Raw genomic sequence first — 18,105 nt, 5'->3', positions numbered from 1 at the left:
GTTCCAATGCCCAACAGCCCTTTGGGGAACAAATTGTTCCCCAGATCCAACCTCAGCCTCCCCTGACGCAACTTGAGGCCGTTTCCTCTGCTCCTGGCGCTTGTTCCTGGGGAGCAGAGCCCGACCCCCCTGGCTCCAAGCTCCTTTCAGGCAGTTCAGAGATCAGAAGGTCTCCCCTCAGCTCCTGTTCTCCAGCTGAACCCCCAGGTCCCTCAGCCGCTCCATCACGCTTGTGCTCCAGCCCCTCACCAGCTCCGTTCCCTTCTCTCCACTCGCTCCAGCACCTCAAGGCCTTTCCTAGCTTGAGCACTTAATCTGCTGAGCAAAATTGTACCTTGCATTAGTCTGGGACAGATTTATTGTACCCAAGTCTGTGGGGATACTGGTAGGATGGAGACCTTATTTGGTAGAAAACTCCTCTGTAAGGAGCTCATGCCCTGGAAATAATTGTTGCTGGGAAGGCCTGACCAGAGTGAGATGTCAGGGCACGGTGGGGCTGAGACCCCTGGGACGTTGTGGCTCTTCCACCCCCCAGCAGGGCTGGCCAGGGAGCCAGTGCCTCTGCCGTGCTCGCAGCCTGGCCGCAGCAGTTTTTCAGGGGAAGACGTGGTTTCCCCGTCTGCTGAGCTGATTCCTCTGGCTTCCCCATTCCTGGAAGACCCTTTCTGTTCTTATAAAGGTTTCGTGTTCATTGCCGTCTGGCCCCAGCGAGCTGGACCAAAGCTCTGGCTTGGGCTTTGCAGTGAGTCCAGCCTTGCTGGGAGGCCACTCTCAGTGGGGTGATTTGGGTTTGATAAGCCAAATCCCTCGCTTTCCTCTTGCCCTCCGGTTAAACCCGCATCAGACATGAGCACGTTGTGAAATCTGTGTAGGAAGGAAGCAAAACCCCAACTGGTGTTTGCTTTTCGAGAACTTAAACAGAATGTGACCTCAAGGAGAGAAACACATTTTGGTTTGCATTGCATCTGAGCACCTTCTGGAAATGTAAAAATGTTCAGTTGGAAGTTTTCAGCTCCTTTTCGAAACCATGCAGGATCAAAGGGAGCACTGGCTGTGCTGTAGTAGTGCTGTTGTCTGGGGTCATCACGTTTCCAGTGATAATTCTGGAGCCCATGCCAGATGTGATCTCCTGATTGCCTTTCAGATATCCTCAATGATGTCCTCAGCAAAGAGTGCAGCGTTGTTGAGCACATGGCGTCGGAGAACGAGGAGGAGGATGAAGAGGAGGAGGTGGAAACTGATGGCTGTTCGCCCGAGCGGGACTCGCTGCTTTCCCCCATCTGTGCCATTTCCAAAGACTCCGTTTACTCAGCACTGTCGGAAGAGGGATTGAAGTCCTCACGAGTGTCTCTCTTCAACACCTCCAAGGACTCCATCTCAGAACTGACGGTGGTCTCCAGAAAGTCCCTGAAGTCATTTGTCTCCAGCCTGAAGGACTGCATGGACAGTGGGTACGCGGAGGACAGTGACGAAAGCTCCCTGGACACGGCGGGGCGGCTGGAGCTGAAGGTGGAGAAGACCCACCACAAATACAGACAAACCCTGACCACTAAGATCTACAAACTCTTCAAAAGCAAAAGCCAGCTGGTCTTGAGGAGGGACCTGAAGGACTGCCCGGACATGGGCTCGCTCTCGCTGCCCCTGCGCCGGGCCGAGAGCCTGTGCACCCCGCAGGCCAAGCACCGCGTCCCGCCGCGCTCCCGCCGCGCTCACTCATTGCCGCAGCATGTCCTGAGCCAGCGGCTGCCGGCCCCGCTCGCCCCGCGCCAGCTCAGCCTCCCCCGGCGGCCCTTCCTCAGCTACGATGAGGACGCCAAGGTGTCCACGCTGCGCATCGTGGTCTTCGGCTCCGACCGCATCTCGGGGAAAGTGGCCCGAGCCTACAGCAACCTCAGGTGAGCCGGGTGGTGCGGGGGACCCTGTGCAGGTACCTGGCCCTGCTGGGACACACGGAAGAGCTTCACTCACCCAGGCCTCTCCTGCCTTCTCCCAGGCTCAAGGAGAGCACCTGCCCCTCACTGACAAGGTACTTCAAGCTGCAGTTTTTCTACGTCCCTGTGAAGAGGAGCTGCTTGGCTCCATCGACACCAGTGATGCATCCGTCTCCGTCCCTGGGGGACCCGCAGCTCCGGGCCTCGCCACAGCCGGTAGGTGTCCTGCTGGCCTGGGGCCCACGGTGCCACCGGTGCTCTGCTTGGCCCCACGAGCAGAGTGTGAGGAGGCGGTCAGGGTGGGCTGAGGAGCATTGCTGGATCTTCCACCAGCTCCAAGCATGGGATGAGGAGCCTGGGGGCACCCCCAGCGTGACCCTGGTGTGTCTGGTTTCAGGATCCCACCTTGGCTCGAATGGACAGCAGCACCAACGACATCTCCCACTACATCGGCATGTTGGACCCATGGTACGAGCGCAATGTTCTGGGACTGATGAACCTGCCCATGCACGTCCTGTGTCAGGTATGTGTGTGTGAGCTGACGGGGCTCAGCGTCCCCCTGCCCTGAAGGACAGGGTAGCTGAGAGGAGAGCTTCTGTTAGCACTGGGCTACACAGTCACAGAATCACAGGATCCCAGACTGGTGTGGGCTGAAGGGACCTCTGCAGATCCCCCGGTCCAACCCCTGCTCACGCAGGGTCACAGAGCAGATCACACAGGTGGGTCCAGGCGGGTTTGAATGTCTCAGAGCAGGAGACTGCACACCCGCTCTGGGCAGCCTGGGACAGGCTCTGGCACCTCCCAGCAAACAAGTTTCTGCTCATGTTCACATGGAGCCTCCTGTGTTTCAGTCTGTGCCCGTTGCCCCTCACCCTGGCGTTGGGCACCACTGAACAGTCTGGTCCATCCTCTGACACCCACCCTGAGATATTGATCCCATTGATCACATCCCTCTCAGCTTCTCTTCTCCAGCTCAACAGCCTCAGCTCTCTCTGTCTCTCCTCACAAGAAAAATGCTCCAGACCCCTTAGCATCTTTGTAGCCATCCGCTGGACTCTCTCCAGTAATTCCCTGTCCTTACACTGGAGAGACCAGAACTGGACACTGGCTGGTCAGGAGGATAGTTTTTGGCCCAGATGGGGTGGGATGAGCTGTGCTATGTGGGCTGTGGGTACCATGCATTTCTTCAGGGTTGTGACTCACCCTCTTGCTGCAGTCGGCCAAGCCGGAGGCCGAGCCCCAGGAGGACTCCCCGGAGCAGCTGCCCATCCTGGCTGACATGATCCTCTACTACTGCCGCTTCGCCATGCGCCCCGTCCTGCTGCAGCTCTACCAGACAGAGGTGGGTGAAGGGGCTTGGCACTTTCTTGGTGAAGGGAAAAGGGGGATTTTCTGCTGGTGCTACCAACCGGGAGTCTGCCTATGACGCAGGTCGGGGTCTGGCACCGCCACCATGTGCTGGTAAGCCTGAGCAGGGTCCTTTCTTGTTCCCTTGTACATGAGCTCCTGGCTCAAGGATTGAGAGATGCAGGTCCTGCCCAGACAATCCTTAAGTCACACGAGCAGTTTTCCATCCAAGTACCTTTCACTGTGACACAAGTGACTTCTGTCAGGTTATTTACATCACTGGAAGTCCCTTCAGTGCTCTGCTTTCTAAACCAAGCCCCTCCACAAAGCCTGTTTTGCACATCCCGCTGTGTGCATGGCACAAATGCACTGGGGCAGGTTGAGAGCACGGCTGCAACAACCACTTTGGTTTGGTGGCACGGGACCAGCTGCAGTGAGGCCGTGGCAAGCAGAGTTGCTGTGCATGGGATTTCGTCACCCAAAGCGATGCCCAGACCCAGCTGTTAGGCTCATCGTAGGTTTCCTTTCCAGTGAGATGGGGAGTTTTCTTTAAATGAAAATCAGGTTTTTGGTTTGTTTAGTTTGCTGGTGGTCTGTTAAAACAGTCAGAAGTACAGCTAAAGGAAAGTGTCACCCCAGGCAGTTGTCAAAAAGGTGTATTTTCAAAACGTGAAAGGATTCTGCCAAACTGACCAGTTACCTGTAGAAAGGAGTGAGAGGGGTGAACGGTGCCTGGTGCAGGCTGGGTCTCCTCACCACCACGTCTTCCCTCTTCTCCCCTGGCAGCTCACCTTCATCGGGGGAGAAAAGATGACCGAAGTCTTCATCCATTCCCTCGAGCTGGGCCACTCAGCGGCCACACGGGCCATCAAAGCATCAGGTCTGTACCTGCTTCTGCACCTGCAGCCTCGGGACAAGGGTCTGCACACTGGGGGCGCTGGGGGGACCGTGGGCTGCAAGAGATGTCTGAACCCAGGCTGCATCATGAGCAAAGGTCCAGGCATCGTTTCACAAATTTGGAAGCGAGGCATCATGGTTCTCGCATCCCTCTTGAAGAGTAAAGTTGTGCCTTGTTGTTTTTACTGCTGTCGACTCTAAAATGTATTTGCAATAAACCAGCTACAAGCCCATTTCCTTCCTCTCATCAGCACCTGGCCAAGTGCAGCTCTTCATCTTTAATTTTGCTGCTTTCTGTCGGTTGTGCTTTGTCCAGGAGCGTCATTTATAAAACCCCTCTTTCCATTTTCCTAAGATTACTGGGCAAAGCAGGGTTTGTGCATGTGTTTGTAGCCTCCCTGCAAGGGAGATCCATGAGCTTTTACACTACTGATTTGTAAAATTAGTAGAGACAAGCAGCAGTGGCAGAAGCATCTGCCTGCAGTGTTGTCTCCAGCTCTCCTGGGTACCAAGGAGAAATGCTGTCTGGTGCTTGCAGAGACATCTCATGGCCAGCCAACGATACTGCATTTAAACACAGTTTTTTTTAACCAATTGCTTTTCTGTGATCTCGCCTTGTCTTTTTAAACAGAGCTCATAAAATATCTTCCATATAAAGTGTCACCACCCCACTCCCTCAAAATACAGGCTTGGCCAAGACCTCTTTGCAGTAACTCATGGAACCACCAATCCTTTCTGACTTTGATTATCTTATCCCTGATTGTCTGGCAACACACCACTCAACATCTGCAAAGCATTATCCGGGGGGGGGAAAAAGTTAGTAAGTGTTGGGCACAGTATTTCAAGGCTAATTTAATGTGGGCACAAATATGCCCGGAAAAACAGGAGCAATGTGGCCTTTGATGGCTTTGTGTTTTCCCTGAAACACTGACCCCTCTGCTCCGCCTAAGCCAGCGCCACTTTCAGTTTTGCAGAGCTGCTTGTTGTGCTTTATGTTGAAATCTCTGCACTGGATTCGTTGCTTTCTGGCAGCTTTTAAATCACCTTTTCTTTTTGCTCCACAGCTGTGTTCAGCAAACCACTTTTAATCCATTTTCTGTAGCGACCGAGTGTGCTGCTGTATCAGTAGCCTATTGAAGCATGGGGATAAAAGGCACCGTGTGACATTTGCTCCTTGTTTTGTGCAGGTCCAGGCAGCAAAAGGCTGGGCATCGATGGAGACAGAGAAGCCATCCCGCTAACACTACAGATCGCCTACAGCAAGGTGAGTGCGCGGGGCTTCACAAAGACAAATGGGGCAGAAAAACGCTTTAGTGCTGGGCAAACGTATCTCTGCAGGGGGCTGAGAGAGGCAGATGCTGACAGGCTGCTGGAGGAGCCCAAATCCGAGCCCAGACGAGCCAAACTCAAACTAATTGCTTGCTTACTGGCTAACTGGGAGTGGATTTCCACTCCTGCTCAGCCCAGTAAAATAGGGAACGTGCAGCCAGGTTCCAGAGACTGGACTTGTAGTTGGTGCCACTTTACACTGGTGGGCCCACGATCTTGTACAGGGCACAGCAGTCCTCCTGCTCTGTTGGTTCCTCTGCAGTTATTTAGTGTTAAGCCTGAACAAGGACACTATAGATCCTTTCTTCCCTGTTAGTCAGGTTCACTGTCTAATCCATACATCACGTCACAAAATTAACTGTGCTGGGCAACTATATGTAAATTGTGTTTGAGATCAAGTTGGAAGTAGTCTTACTCTCTCAAAGAACCTGTACTGCTAAATAATGAAGAAGAGTAAGGATCATTATTCTGCCTCACCTACCTGCTATTGAGAAAACAGCTGCTTGGTAACCTTCAAAATAGGTTAGCACCTTTGAAATATTGATATGAATCGAAGCAACAAGTGCCTTGCCTGCTGTTCATGTCCCTTGTTTTAGATAAAAACAGCACTGTGAGAAAATATGGGTACTGCCCATACCATACATTGTTAGGTATAACTTAAAGTGCTCCTTACTTTTCTTATAATTAGCAGCACAATTCCTGCATCTAATGGAAACCTACTTAGGTTATAGACTGAGCATGAAGGTGGTAATAAACTTGCTATGTATTTCATTCCAAAGTTATTAACTTTGCATCATTTATCATATGCTCTCATACTTTTAGTCAGTCTGTACTCTCAGTAATCCAAGATTAATTTAATTTTATTGCCTACTGAAACTTTGTCTGTGCAGATCCAGGTAAATCCACATCTGAGCTAGTCCAGCCAGACGGTTGGGGTGGGAGGGAGGGTGATATCAAGCTGGAGCGTGACATCTCACGGGCTTTGGTTGGTCTCTGCAGACAGCCATCAGTGGGAGAAGTCACTGGCACGACGTGGAGAAGGTCTGCACATCCGTCAACCTTAGCAAAGCCTGCAAGAAGTATGAAGAACTAGGTGGGTAGAGGTGGTGTCGGAGGCTTTGTGTAGGGAGCAACAGGAGGAACTGGTGGAGCATGTGGACAGTGTGGGTCTTCTGGCTGGAGCAAAGCGGGGATGTGCGACTTCAGGAGAAGACACATGGGAGGTGCCTGGTGATCCCTGGGGCATCCTAGAGTCCTTGGCTGTGCTTAGCACCATGTCCAGGATGGAGAGCATTTGATTTCCCAAGCTTCCAGCCAGGGAAATGCAATGTCTGGCAGTGGACAGTGCTGTCCAAACAGCAGGATGATCGCTGGAGGGCGGCAGTTTCCAGGATAACACTTGTTTGGGGAGGAGAGATGGGTAAAACTGTTGTGAAGTGAAGCAGGACCCAGGGAGGGGGTGCGTGTCCTGCCACCCAGCAGCTGTGCCTTGCAGACAAACTTCAGCCCGGTTTCCTTCCTGCAGCTCAGAGATATCTGGTTTTGCTTCATAACTTCTTTTCTAATCAGGTTTCCAATGGGGTATTAATAAGGCTTTGGGCCTTTTAAAAGCAGCAAGACTTTTATTTTGTGTGTGTGTTTCAGAACAATATCTGTTCATTGTTGCTTGATAATTGCTGGTTTGGCAATCAGACATCTAGTTCTGAGTAAAGTGAGTTTTCTTTAGCTCTTCTCGTGTGCTTTGTGTCTGGCAGCTCTGTGGTTTGTGAGTGGAGTAGTTGGGGCAAGTGAGTGACATACCAATACAAGACAGCTCCTACATGCCCCATGGAGCTCAACCTAAACCTCAGTCCCTACTGTTGCTGCCCTGTCCATGAAGCCCAACAGACAATCCTGAAAAATGAGAACAAGCAAACAAAATCGGCAGGAATTAATTTTTTACCTCCTCTATACACTTGAGTTGGGTGTTTCTGTGCTAGTTCAGGAGCTTCGCTTGTGCTGCCAGCACACTGGGTTTGCTTCAGGGGGTGTCCTCAGGTTCACACTGTGGAGAAACTTCTTCATCAATCTCCATCCTTTTGAGAGAAACCAGGTGCCTTTGATCGTCTCTGGTTTTCACATCCAGCAGTTTGACCACAGGATGTCACTGTAGTTCCAGACACGAAAAAGCGTCCCTGGGTGGACTGCAGGACAGGCCACGCTGGGAGAGCTAGAATTTTCTCTTGGTGATGGGACAATGCTTTTTTTCCTGTCTAGGTCCTAAGGCAGTTAAATGTCCTTTTCTGCTACGTTTAGAAAGCATTTGGAAATTACAGAGGACATTTACCTCTCTGTCTCTGGTGGTTTTCCTTCCGTCTGGGTCAGCACGAGGAGAAGCAAGCTGGAATTGCACACTCCCCAGCAGTGGGGTCCTGCTGAGAGCCGCGCGCTCTGGGATGCTCTGAGGGGTGGAGGGACCACTTGGGTTGTCACCAGTGCCCCAGAAGCCCCGAGTGATAACTGTTTTCTTTTGTTACAGCCTCGAAGACAGAGTGTCTCAACCTGACCATGACAGAGGTGGTCAAAAGGCAAAACTCCAAATCCAAAAAAAGCTTCAATCAGGTAACTCAAATCATGGTGCTCTTACTTTTGGTAACAGGACGTCAGCCTGACTCAGCTGGGAGGGGAGCAGGGCAGGAGAGCAGCTCCTTGGGAAAACTTTCTGTTGGCCACCAGGCCTGGCCTAGGGGTGCCCAGCTCCCCGTTCCTGCACAGGGACAACGCACCAAGCCTAGCAGCTCCCTCACTCGGACTCTTTTTCTATCAGCAGATCAGCGTGTCCCAGATCAAAGTAGACAAGGTCCAGATTATCGGTCTCCAGTCCTCCTTCGCTGTGTGCCTAGACCAGGATGAGCAGAAGATCCTGCAGAGTGTAACACGGTAAGAACTACGGGCTACAAAGTTGTTGAGGGGTCTGGAGCATCTTTCTTGTGAGGAGAGACTGAGAGAGCTGGGGCTGTTGAGCTGGAAAAGAGAAGCTGAGAGGGATGTGATCAATGGGATCAATATCTCAGGGTGGGTGTCAGAGGATGGACCAGACTCTGTTCAGTGGTGCCCAACGCCAGGGTGAGGGGCAACGGGCACAGACTGAAACACAGGAGGTTTCTTTTTTTTTAAATAACCCTAAAGAGAAGTGTTTTACTTAACTTGTTTGTTGTGCAACTCAGGGGACTAGTGGGAGAGTTCATGAGACGAGATGGAAAAGGAGCTGCTTCCCTGTCCCTAAAATATGGGGGATGCAAAAGTTCTCATTTTCTCTAATGAATATCAGAAATTACTCATTATGGATGCTTCTGCTCTGGATCCTAATCTGAGCCAGATTAAAGACCTGAACTCTCAGCTCTCTAACTCCAGTCCTACTAAAGAATGCACTGATTCCTGTTTGTTTGCAGATATTTCTGCTGCACCCAAGGGCCGTGGTTCTCAACCACACACCTTACTTATAATTTGGTTTCTTTTTGTTTCCGTGCAGGTGTGAGATCTCTGTGTGCTACAAACCCAGGGACAGCGATCTCTTTGCACTGAGAAGGTCCTCATTGCCTCCCCAGGACCACTCCGAGTTTCATTCTCTCCTGTGTTTACCCATTGCCACTTTCAGTGGAGCACTGCCGTAGAAGCACCCTGTGTCCTCTCAGGACAGACTCACGTCCAACACCAATATAGCCTCAGGAAAAGAAGGCTGACCGCCCTCCTTTGGGTTGGAGACCCATCCGTTCTTGTCCAAGACATCCTGCAGCCCAAAGCGTGAGAGCGGTGACTGAGCTGCTCCTGGGCTGGGCTTAGCCCATGCTTGGGGAATGGGAGCGTTGTTCTTGTGCTCTGGTATCTCTCAGGGTTCCTCAGCAATGGGAGGAAAGTGGTTTCCTTGAGATCTCCACCTGGTTCAGCGGACTGCCAACACCTGATTGGGAGGGCAAGGCGAGGGCAGTGAGATTTTCCTGCCAGCAAAGGGTTCGGTGGCTGTATGTGACAGCAGCTGCAAGACCAGTATGATCGTGGGGGGCTCGTGGAGGGAAATTTTGGAAAATGAATATCCTTGGCTGAGTGGTGGTAGGTGGCCTTCAATGCACACGGAGGTGCAGGCCACCCAACTGAAATCCTGGTGGCATGTCACCCGTAACAGGTCACGATGCTCAGGGCAGTTCTTGAAGGACAGGGACAGGGTTTCTTAACATTTCATTTAAATTCTGAAGGTTGGGTGTCTTGCAGAACAGAGTGACCTAGTTGAATCCAGGAAGACCTTGGCGTGGGTTGTAGACTGTTTGCATTCCAGTGAATCCAGTGCAATAAGCCATACCAGGGCATGGATAGCTTGTCACGTATATATGTATGTTTACTGTAAATCCAGGACCTGCAGGAGATGAACTTCCAATTCCTGCAGAATTCACCTATGAGATGTACTCCCTGATCAGCTCATGTTCTTGTGCTCACCAGCACTGTACCCTAGAGATAGCCCAGAGCCTGAATCCTCAATAGTTGCTTGAAATATGACAGGAACCATGCTCGCACTCACAAGAGGGAGGGAAATACCGGGGAAACCACTGGGATTGCCTTAAGCTCACCCAAAGAGGCAGCTTTGCTAGAGAAGGACCCAGCACTAAAAACACTAGCGACACTTGTAAGTGACAATAGGATTTGAGATCCCCCCATCCCCTGCAAAGAGGCTTTCCATCCTCCTCTGCAAGGCTGTAGGTACAGAAAGGTGCAATATTTGAGGGGTTTTAGAGGTATTCCGACCCTTGCCTGGTTTCATAGCTCTCAGGCTGTTTCTCAGTTGGTTTTGGTGGTTGCACTAATGATAACAGGCAGAAGCACATGCTGCCTGCTACAGGCTAAAAGGAGCTTAACGCTGAGGACATCAGATCCCTGGAAAAGTCTGGAAGGGACCCTCAATGCTGCTGGGGTCTGCAGGGCTCAGCCACAGCGTGATCAGTTCAGCGCGGGTCCCCTGGTCCTCCTGAGAACAGGACCTGATCAGCTCTTAGCACTAGTTAGAACAAGGCTGGGCCCTGTCCCCAAGGGCTGGTGTCATTTGAGGTTAAATCTGCCAGGAAAAGGGCCAGAGTCCCTGGGGGCTTCAGTTGTCTGCGGGGAGCATGTGTCAGGCTTGTCCGCTGGATTCCTCCACATCCCTCCTGAAGTGTCTGGGGATCCCTGCTGTGCTGTCCACTCTGATCCTGGCCACACGGAACCTGCTTTCCGTCCCTGCTGCCTTTGTCATTTGGGGACAGCTTGGTCTGGGCCCAGTGGTGAACATCGTGGGTGGAGAAGGTGCCAGCTGGCTCCTTGGTGGCCTCAGCAGCTCTGGCTGCAGCTTCTGCCAATGGCCAGAAATAAGCAAAATGGGATGTGAACATGGTCCTGGGGCCTCTGCGCTTCATCCTTCTACTTGAATAAACCATCCCAAGGATGGTGTTGCATTGTGGACTCCAAGAAGAGACTTTTACGTGGGGTGAAGCATCACTTGAACGTAAGCAGGTGCGCTGGCTCCACCGTGATGCAAACACAGCTTGGACACCCAGCAAGGACCCACCTTCCCTGGCCACACAGCAGCTCCAGGAGCTCCCATCGTCTCCTGTGTGCGTGGAGCAGCGCCTGTCCTTGCGGGCAGCGGGGACACGGAGCCCCTGCCGGGTGCTGCTGGGCCGTCCCTGCTCTCGCAGGGGGGCAGCACACGCTGAGGTCGCTGCCGTGCACTCCTGCACATCAGTATTTTAAGTCCAATAGGCTCAAGGGATCAGAAACGTATTTTAATAGCTCTTTCCATGCACTTGGAAAAAGTTTCTTCACTGACTTTTCATTTTCCAAACAGGTTTGTGTGCGTCTTCTCAAATGGGGCTGAAGTTTGACAGCTGGTGGTTTTTTTTTTTTTTTGTTCAATACTTCAAAATAGCACCTTATCCTGTCAAAACATTGCTATTTGTGATCGTGATATCCATGGCTAAATATATGCCTGCTGCCGTTAATGATATAAACCTCCTTGGTTTCAGCCGGCCTTATAGAAATACTAGAGAAGAGAATTTCCGTCTCATAGAGAAAAACAAGCGCAAACTCTGGGGACTCATAATCCTGATTAAGGTTTTGACCTCTGATGCTTTCTGGAAATGAAAGAAGTCCGAGGTTCTTTCAGGTCATCCTTGTACATATGTGCAGCCGTGTAAAGTCTGTGCTGATCTGTAAAATACTGTTCAAAGAACTTTTAAGGTAATTGTAAAATATTAAATGTTGATTTATTTCAAGTACAGCATTTGAGTCAAGTAATTGCCAAGCGGGCTGGAGGCACAGGAGGGTTCGTGTCTCCATGAGGAGGGCAGGGAGCACCTGGGTCCACAGCATCACAGAATTCCAGCATGTCGGGGGTTGAAGGGACCTGGAAAGCTCATCCAGTGCAATCCCCCCATGGAGCAGGAACACCCAGATGAGGTTACACAGGAAGGTGTCCAGGCGGGTTGGAATGTCTGCACAGAAGGAGACTCCACAACCCCCCTGGGCAGCCTGGGCCAGGCTCTGCCACCCTCACCGGGAACAAGTTTCTTCTCAAATTTAAGTGGAACCTCCTGTGTTCCAGTTTGCACCCATTGCCCCTTGTCCTGTCACTGGTTGTCACTGAGCAGAGCCTGGCTCCATCCTCCTGACACTCCCCCTTTCCATATTGATCCCCAGGAATGAGTCCCCCCTCAGTCTCCTCTTGTCCAGCTCCAGAGCCCCAGCTCCCTCAGCCTTTCCTCACACGGGAGATGCTCCACTCCCTCCAGCATCTTGGTGGCTGCGCTGGACTCTCTCCAGCAGTTCCCTGTCCTGCTGGAACTGAGGGGCCACAACTGGACACAATATTCCAGGTGTGGTCTCCCCAGGGCAGAGCAGAGGGGCAGGAGAACCTCCCTCATAAAGTCATTATGTTGGAGAACTTGGTCCCAGAAGGCACGACACGGAGACTTGCAGAGGTTAATTGGTCTGCTTCTGTTCTGTGAGTAGAAAAGCAGGTTTTGATGCTATAAGTGCAAAATTGGTTCCACGCTGGATGAAGGAGAAAAGAAACTCACAGAGCTTGTGTGTGCAAGGTGGGATCTGTGCAGACCCTTCCCTTCCAGGAGGCTCCTTGACCTCTTCAGTGTTGTTTTGCAGAGAAATACGCGTTACCCCAGGAACTGAGCAGGGCAAGGTCCAGCCCTGGGCACAGCAGAGCCCTGGGGTGGAGGGTGAGTGCTCGGGGTCGGCAGGTTTTTGCCCAGCAGCCGGGTTTTTGGGTATTTCTGACTTGCGCATCTCTCGTGCATCTTTGGGGATGCACAGTTTGCAGATGGAGCTGTTGCCACTGAAAGTATTCTGAAATATGGAATGACACTCGCAAACATTTAATTGCCTCAAGGGTTGCCTTCTCCTTCTGTGGATGTTCAAGGAAACAGCCTTACTTGGTAGGCATGAGGGCCAGTGTGTTGTAATCAAATGAACAACATGGGAAAAAAAAACAGATGGGAATAACTTTTGTTAATCAGCACTTCACGATGTATTAGCTATCAACTTTTTTCACTCTGATTAGAGAATAACAACAGGCGTTCTTTAAATAAAAAGAAAGGGATCTTTTGAAAAGGCAAATAAAAATCAAAAGGAAAATACTTCATTTTCCAAGCTGGAATGCCAATCTACTTTTGTTTGTTCTCAACCATAAAAAACCCACAAATTCCCCCTTCCCCATTCTTTCCTTTTTAAAAAGAAAAGTGGAAAGAGGAACACACATGCTTAAATCTGATGCAGAAAAGTACTTTCTTCTAAAAACACGCATGATGAAAAGTTCAGGATCAGGGCTCAAGTCTCAAGTGCTGCATAGCTGAGGGTTTGGTTCTTGTAAGTACAAAAGATTAGCAAACAGCTGCTGATAAAATAAGTAAGGCTGGGTTAAGATTACACTATTTAACAAAACTCGTTTTGCCTCTTGTGGTTATGGTCAAATCAACTCAAAAAGAATCTTTTGCAATTCTCCCAGCGTCAAAACTGAGTGGGTGTGTGGTGTGTCTGCATCTGTGAACGATGGGAAGATGGGGACAAGGTGTGTTTGGTGTTTCAGACCCAGAACACCAACTTTTATTCACTTCCTGAATGGGGTTACACCAATAGAAGTGCTTTGGGAGTTTGGTATGTGTTAATTTCTCACAGTGTGGGGGGTAGCAGTGTGCCCCAGGGCTTGGGTGAGAGCCACATCTGCCACCCCAGAGCCACATGGCCCAGTGCTGGCGGAAATCAGAGCCTGGCGCATACAGGCACCATCAATTGGGTCACTCAGGGTCCAGCCAAGATCTGAATAGCTTCGGGAATTAAGATGTTCTAGTGCGTGAGGTGAAGAGCAGCATGAGCCTGCAGAGAAGGGGTCATTAAGTGGCTGTTTCTGATCGAGTGGCTAATTAGAAATACAAAATGAGTTAGCATCGACAGTCAGGGAAGAATCTGCCTGTCTGGGAACCACTGTTACAGATGCTTTCTAACGTTCTCTTGAAAGCTGGAAAACGCAGGTGCCCTCCTCTTCTGTTAAGTGGGGCTATCAAACCGCCCTGCCATGGTCTGTGTAGGTCATCAACAGGTCGTTTAAATGGGAACATTGCTGTGGAACATGATGAATGCTCCCAAAGGGTAGCTGTAACTTGCAGCATGTGGGGTGAGGGAAAACAAACATTCACTCCTAAATCCAGTGTTTGTTTAGACTGATTTTTCTCTAGCTTTACTGTCAAGTTGGGGAAAAAAGCTTGTTTGCAAAGCTCTCGTGGTCTGCAGAGCTGAGCAGAGCTCTGCCAGGCCCGGGGCGCAGCCTGGAGAGCTGGAGGCTGCACAGGGGCTTGTTGAGCTGGGATCAAACCAGCCCAGGCCCTTGGGTGGTGACGGGGCCCCTGGCCTCATGTGGGGACCTGCCCACACAGCTCGGCACTTCGATCCTTTCCTTGTGCTCAACGAGGTGCTTGTGAGAAGCGCCAGGGCAAACATTTCTCTTGTATTTTTGCTTCCTGGTAGATAAATATGTAGTTTCACCCGTGGCATTTCCAGCTGCCCTGCAGTGATGCACCGGCACGTGGGGGGTGACATAGGGTGTGGAAGCCAACACGGACCTGGGTCATTGGACCTGAATCGGGTTGTTCCCTGGAAATCTCTTACCCGGAGGTATTTCAACGGTGCTCATCTGCTCTCTCAGCGGGAAACAGCAGCGAGCAGTGGGGCTTCCCGGCCCCGCCGCGCCCCTGCATGCCAGGGCAGGATGAACGCGCCCGGGGCGCCCCTCGGTCAGAGGTCCCAGCCCCACGAGCACCGTCCCCTCCGTTCTGCCCGTGTGCTCCCACGGCCGTGTCTCAGATTTCCTCCCGCCCGAGCGGAGGCAGCGGGGATGTCTCAGGTCCCGCTGGCAGCGAGCGCCGAGCGGCTCCGGGACGGGCTGCCCGGCCACGGCACCGCGCCCGAATTCAGCCCTCCGGCTGCGACCGCGTCTGCCTGACCGGGGCTTGTCCGGAGACACACCAAAAACCCGGCACTTTCAGAAGCAAAGGGAGAAGGGGAAGAAAATCCAGGGAACATCTTCTCCTGCCCCAGTTTCCATTGCGGCTGCAGTTCCTGGGCTGGTAGGTCAGGCTTTTTCCCATGTGCATGATTTAGCTGGTGTTACAGGTGATTGTAAGATAGAAAAGGTTGGAAAATTCTGTGAATGTTGCTAATATCTGAAGGATTTTGGCCAGCACCTGTGACTGAAAGGGGCATCTGACTCCCTCTTTGTCTTGGGACTGACCTTTGCTCAGGACTAAGGAGGGTGAAGCTGGACAAGTGAAACATTTCTGGGCTTTACTTACTATTCTTAATAATACACCCGGCAGGGATGGAGCTGTTAAGTAACAGAGTCACACCGCACACTGACCCGCACACACACCTGTGCTTTCCTACCGTACAAAATATGTGGCACTATTTTATATGCTAAAAAAACCCCTTCAGTCTGGAGGTATACATCCCCCATCTCTCCTGGTAGTGCCTGCTCCTCCACTGTCCTTATCTTACTTGTGCTAATTAATGATTAATTAAAAATTAGCAAAGCTCCCTGTGCCTGCATGAGGAACAGAGTTTTCCTAGTAGGGAAAATTCACTTGAGAACAGTAATGGTGTACTAATGATGCAAAGTTGCATAATTATCAATACTTTCAGATGCAGCACACATCCTGTCGCCTGTATTCCTATGCCATGGTGCATAGGAATGGTGCATGGTGCAGGCAGATGACTACATGAGAACAGGGTGGGCTTTTCCATGCCAACCTTGACCTCCTTCCAGTGGTCACCTCTGTGCCCTTGTCACCCCCTCGCCCCTCCATAGGCACCTCCTGCAACACTCGCACAAAGAAATGCAAAACCTAAAGGGTTGAAGCCAGAGCAGACGTGTCTAAAAACTGAGATCCAAATCAAAGTGACCATGAATGTTTGGTGATGGTTATCCTAGAGCTGGGTTAACTAGACTTGGGTTCGATATCAAACTTTCTGGACATCAGCAGGCTGATATAATGCAGAGTATTTAGCTGGTGTTTCCATCTGCAGAGACGACCTCCGGGTGGCTCAGCCACTCAAACACTGTCCTCACAAGGACTAGTCCTGCTGCTGGCTGTGTCCCCTCTTCTGTGTCAGGTCTCCTGTCTGGTCACTTTATGGCCAAAGTGATTCATGTCTTGTTGATTTGGTCTCTCTCTGGCTTAGGAAGCTGAATGGTTCATGAAAAGGTCCATACTTGGGGAGGCTGGGACCAGGGAGAGTAGGAAACACTATTTTCAGTGGTGATGAGATATTAGATTGGCTCAGCCCAGCTTGCCAAGGCACTGATGACTGCAGTGTGCTTCCAGGAGATACTGTGAACTGAGACATTGCCCCTTGTACTCAGAAATCTGTGGATGGATCTGTCAGGACACTCAGGACCTGGATCCTCCACATTCTGGTCTAACAGAAGATCTTCGCTGATGGCAAAGTCTGTCACATCCCCCAGGAGTGACTCACACAGTGCTGCTCTGCATGGTCTGTGGGCACCGGCTGGGTGCTGACTTGTGGGGAAAAATGAGACCCTGAATCATCATACTTTCCCTGTACACATGCACGTGTTATTTCCCATAGCTGGCCTTTATGTTTCCTTGCTGTCAACAGTGGTCCAGGCTAAGCCACTTGAGCACAGGATCTGAGAGGTTCCTAGAAGAAAGTTCAGCCCATTGAGGAGGGTTTTCCTGCGCAGGTACCCAGCTGAACTCTAATCCTAAAGCCGCTGATTACATTTTTGCGTCTGTTTTATGGCTGGTTTTAGTGGTGCACTGGGCACAGGCAGCAATGGGGCAGAAGGCACCGTTCTGCAGCCAGACTGAGCAAGAGAAGGAGGGACTGAGTGCAGGTGCCATCTCCTATCTCTGTGTGCTCCAGACCATCACCTGAAGCCTGTCATGCTGTGGACCGGGTGACTGAGGGGTGTGCAGTTCCTCCGAGATGTGACGCGCTGGAACCAGCATGAACAATCTGGGTAGGGGTGAGATTGAGCGATAGTTGAGATTCCTCCTCAGTTTAACTTCACAGCCATCACAAAAGGAAATACGTGCTAATCTTTAGTTAGAAGCCAACCTCTTCCCGTTCTAAGGAGCAATGTGACTTGAGCTTGTGTGTAACCAAGACCAGTGATTGTGCCAGTCCCTCAGGCCAGAGACAGCTCTGATGGAGGGTAGGGTTGAAGCCTTAAAATACTGGGGGGATGCCGGCGTTCATGCTGCTTTCTCTGCTTGCTTGCTGAAGGAAGAGCAGAAGAGGCATCTATCTTGATCAGAAATTGCCCAAGGAAAGACACTTTGGTGAGGAGAAATGATGCCTGGAGTCTGGGCTCTACAAGGGTAGAGACACCTGGTTTCTAACTTGTCTCTGCAAGTCTTTGCTGGAAGCCATCGGTAAAGAGTGACTTGTCTCAGGACCTGTGGCAGTTTTTGTGGGAGCACATTAATGCACTCCAGCAGCCTTCCCACGCTGTCCTCTGCCCCTGGGCTGCTCAGGAGAAGTTACCCCTGAGTGGCCTGGTGGGCAGTGTGCTGAGGACTGCAGCCCATCGCTCTGGCTGGGCTACAGGTCCCCTGGTGCCTTTTCCCCCAGCTTGGCCTTGGTGGCTGCATTGAGCAGAGGGTCCTTCTTCAATGACATGGTGGATGCCCAGTGCCGGGTGGAGGAACAGACCGAGCCTACGTTGTCCTCCATCCCACTGGCCCCAGCTGGGCATCTAAGTGACCACGTGAAGATTTGGCTGGAGCCTGGAGATCCGTTGGTGTAGATGGGCACCCACAAGCTGGGTGCAGCCCGTGCCTTGTGTGGCTAACGGCTGTTGATCAGTGATTGCAAAACATGGCTAAAGGAGGTCGTGACATCTTTGTGTTTCTCACTTTCTATTAGAAAGGGTTTACAAATAGTTCAAGATAGTAAGAGATGTTTTCTGAACTCTCCCGGTATAACTAGTGTGTCTAAGTGTGGATTGGCATGAATTGAGTCTATTAGTCATTTTAAATCCTTTGAATGCCCCTTGAGTGTACAACCA

At 51.3% G+C, this 18,105-nt stretch overlaps 1 protein-coding gene across 9 annotated transcripts in view; it reads left to right on the top strand.

Annotated features, from left to right (window-relative positions):
- Positions 1-11,785, top strand: part of PIK3R5 (phosphoinositide-3-kinase regulatory subunit 5) — a 61,698-nt gene extending 49,913 nt beyond the window's left edge. For 7 of the 9 annotated variants that reach the window (XM_065034398.1, XM_065034403.1, XM_065034405.1 and 4 more), the window contains 10 exons: positions 1,145-1,895; positions 1,994-2,147; positions 2,329-2,454; positions 3,148-3,273; positions 4,065-4,158; positions 5,363-5,439; positions 6,504-6,597; positions 8,023-8,105; positions 8,311-8,423; positions 9,016-11,785. In XM_065034398.1, the coding sequence (XP_064890470.1) occupies positions 1,145-1,895; positions 1,994-2,147; positions 2,329-2,454; positions 3,148-3,273; positions 4,065-4,158; positions 5,363-5,439; positions 6,504-6,597; positions 8,023-8,105; positions 8,311-8,423; positions 9,016-9,157 (1,760 nt within the window). In that variant the 3' untranslated portion in view covers positions 9,158-11,785. The remainder of the gene's footprint in view (positions 1-1,144; positions 1,896-1,993; positions 2,148-2,328; positions 2,455-3,147; positions 3,274-4,064; positions 4,159-5,362; positions 5,440-6,503; positions 6,598-8,022; positions 8,106-8,310; positions 8,424-9,015) is intronic. The other 2 variants (XM_065034402.1, XM_065034397.1) reach the window with 1 other exon arrangement.
- The last annotated feature ends 6,320 nt before the right edge of the window (positions 11,786-18,105 follow it).

This window comes from Columba livia, chromosome 18, assembly GCF_036013475.1.
Source record: "Columba livia isolate bColLiv1 breed racing homer chromosome 18, bColLiv1.pat.W.v2, whole genome shotgun sequence".
Classification (NCBI taxonomy): domain Eukaryota; kingdom Metazoa; phylum Chordata; class Aves; order Columbiformes; family Columbidae; genus Columba; species Columba livia.
This window is presented reverse-complemented; position numbering and strand designations above follow the sequence as displayed.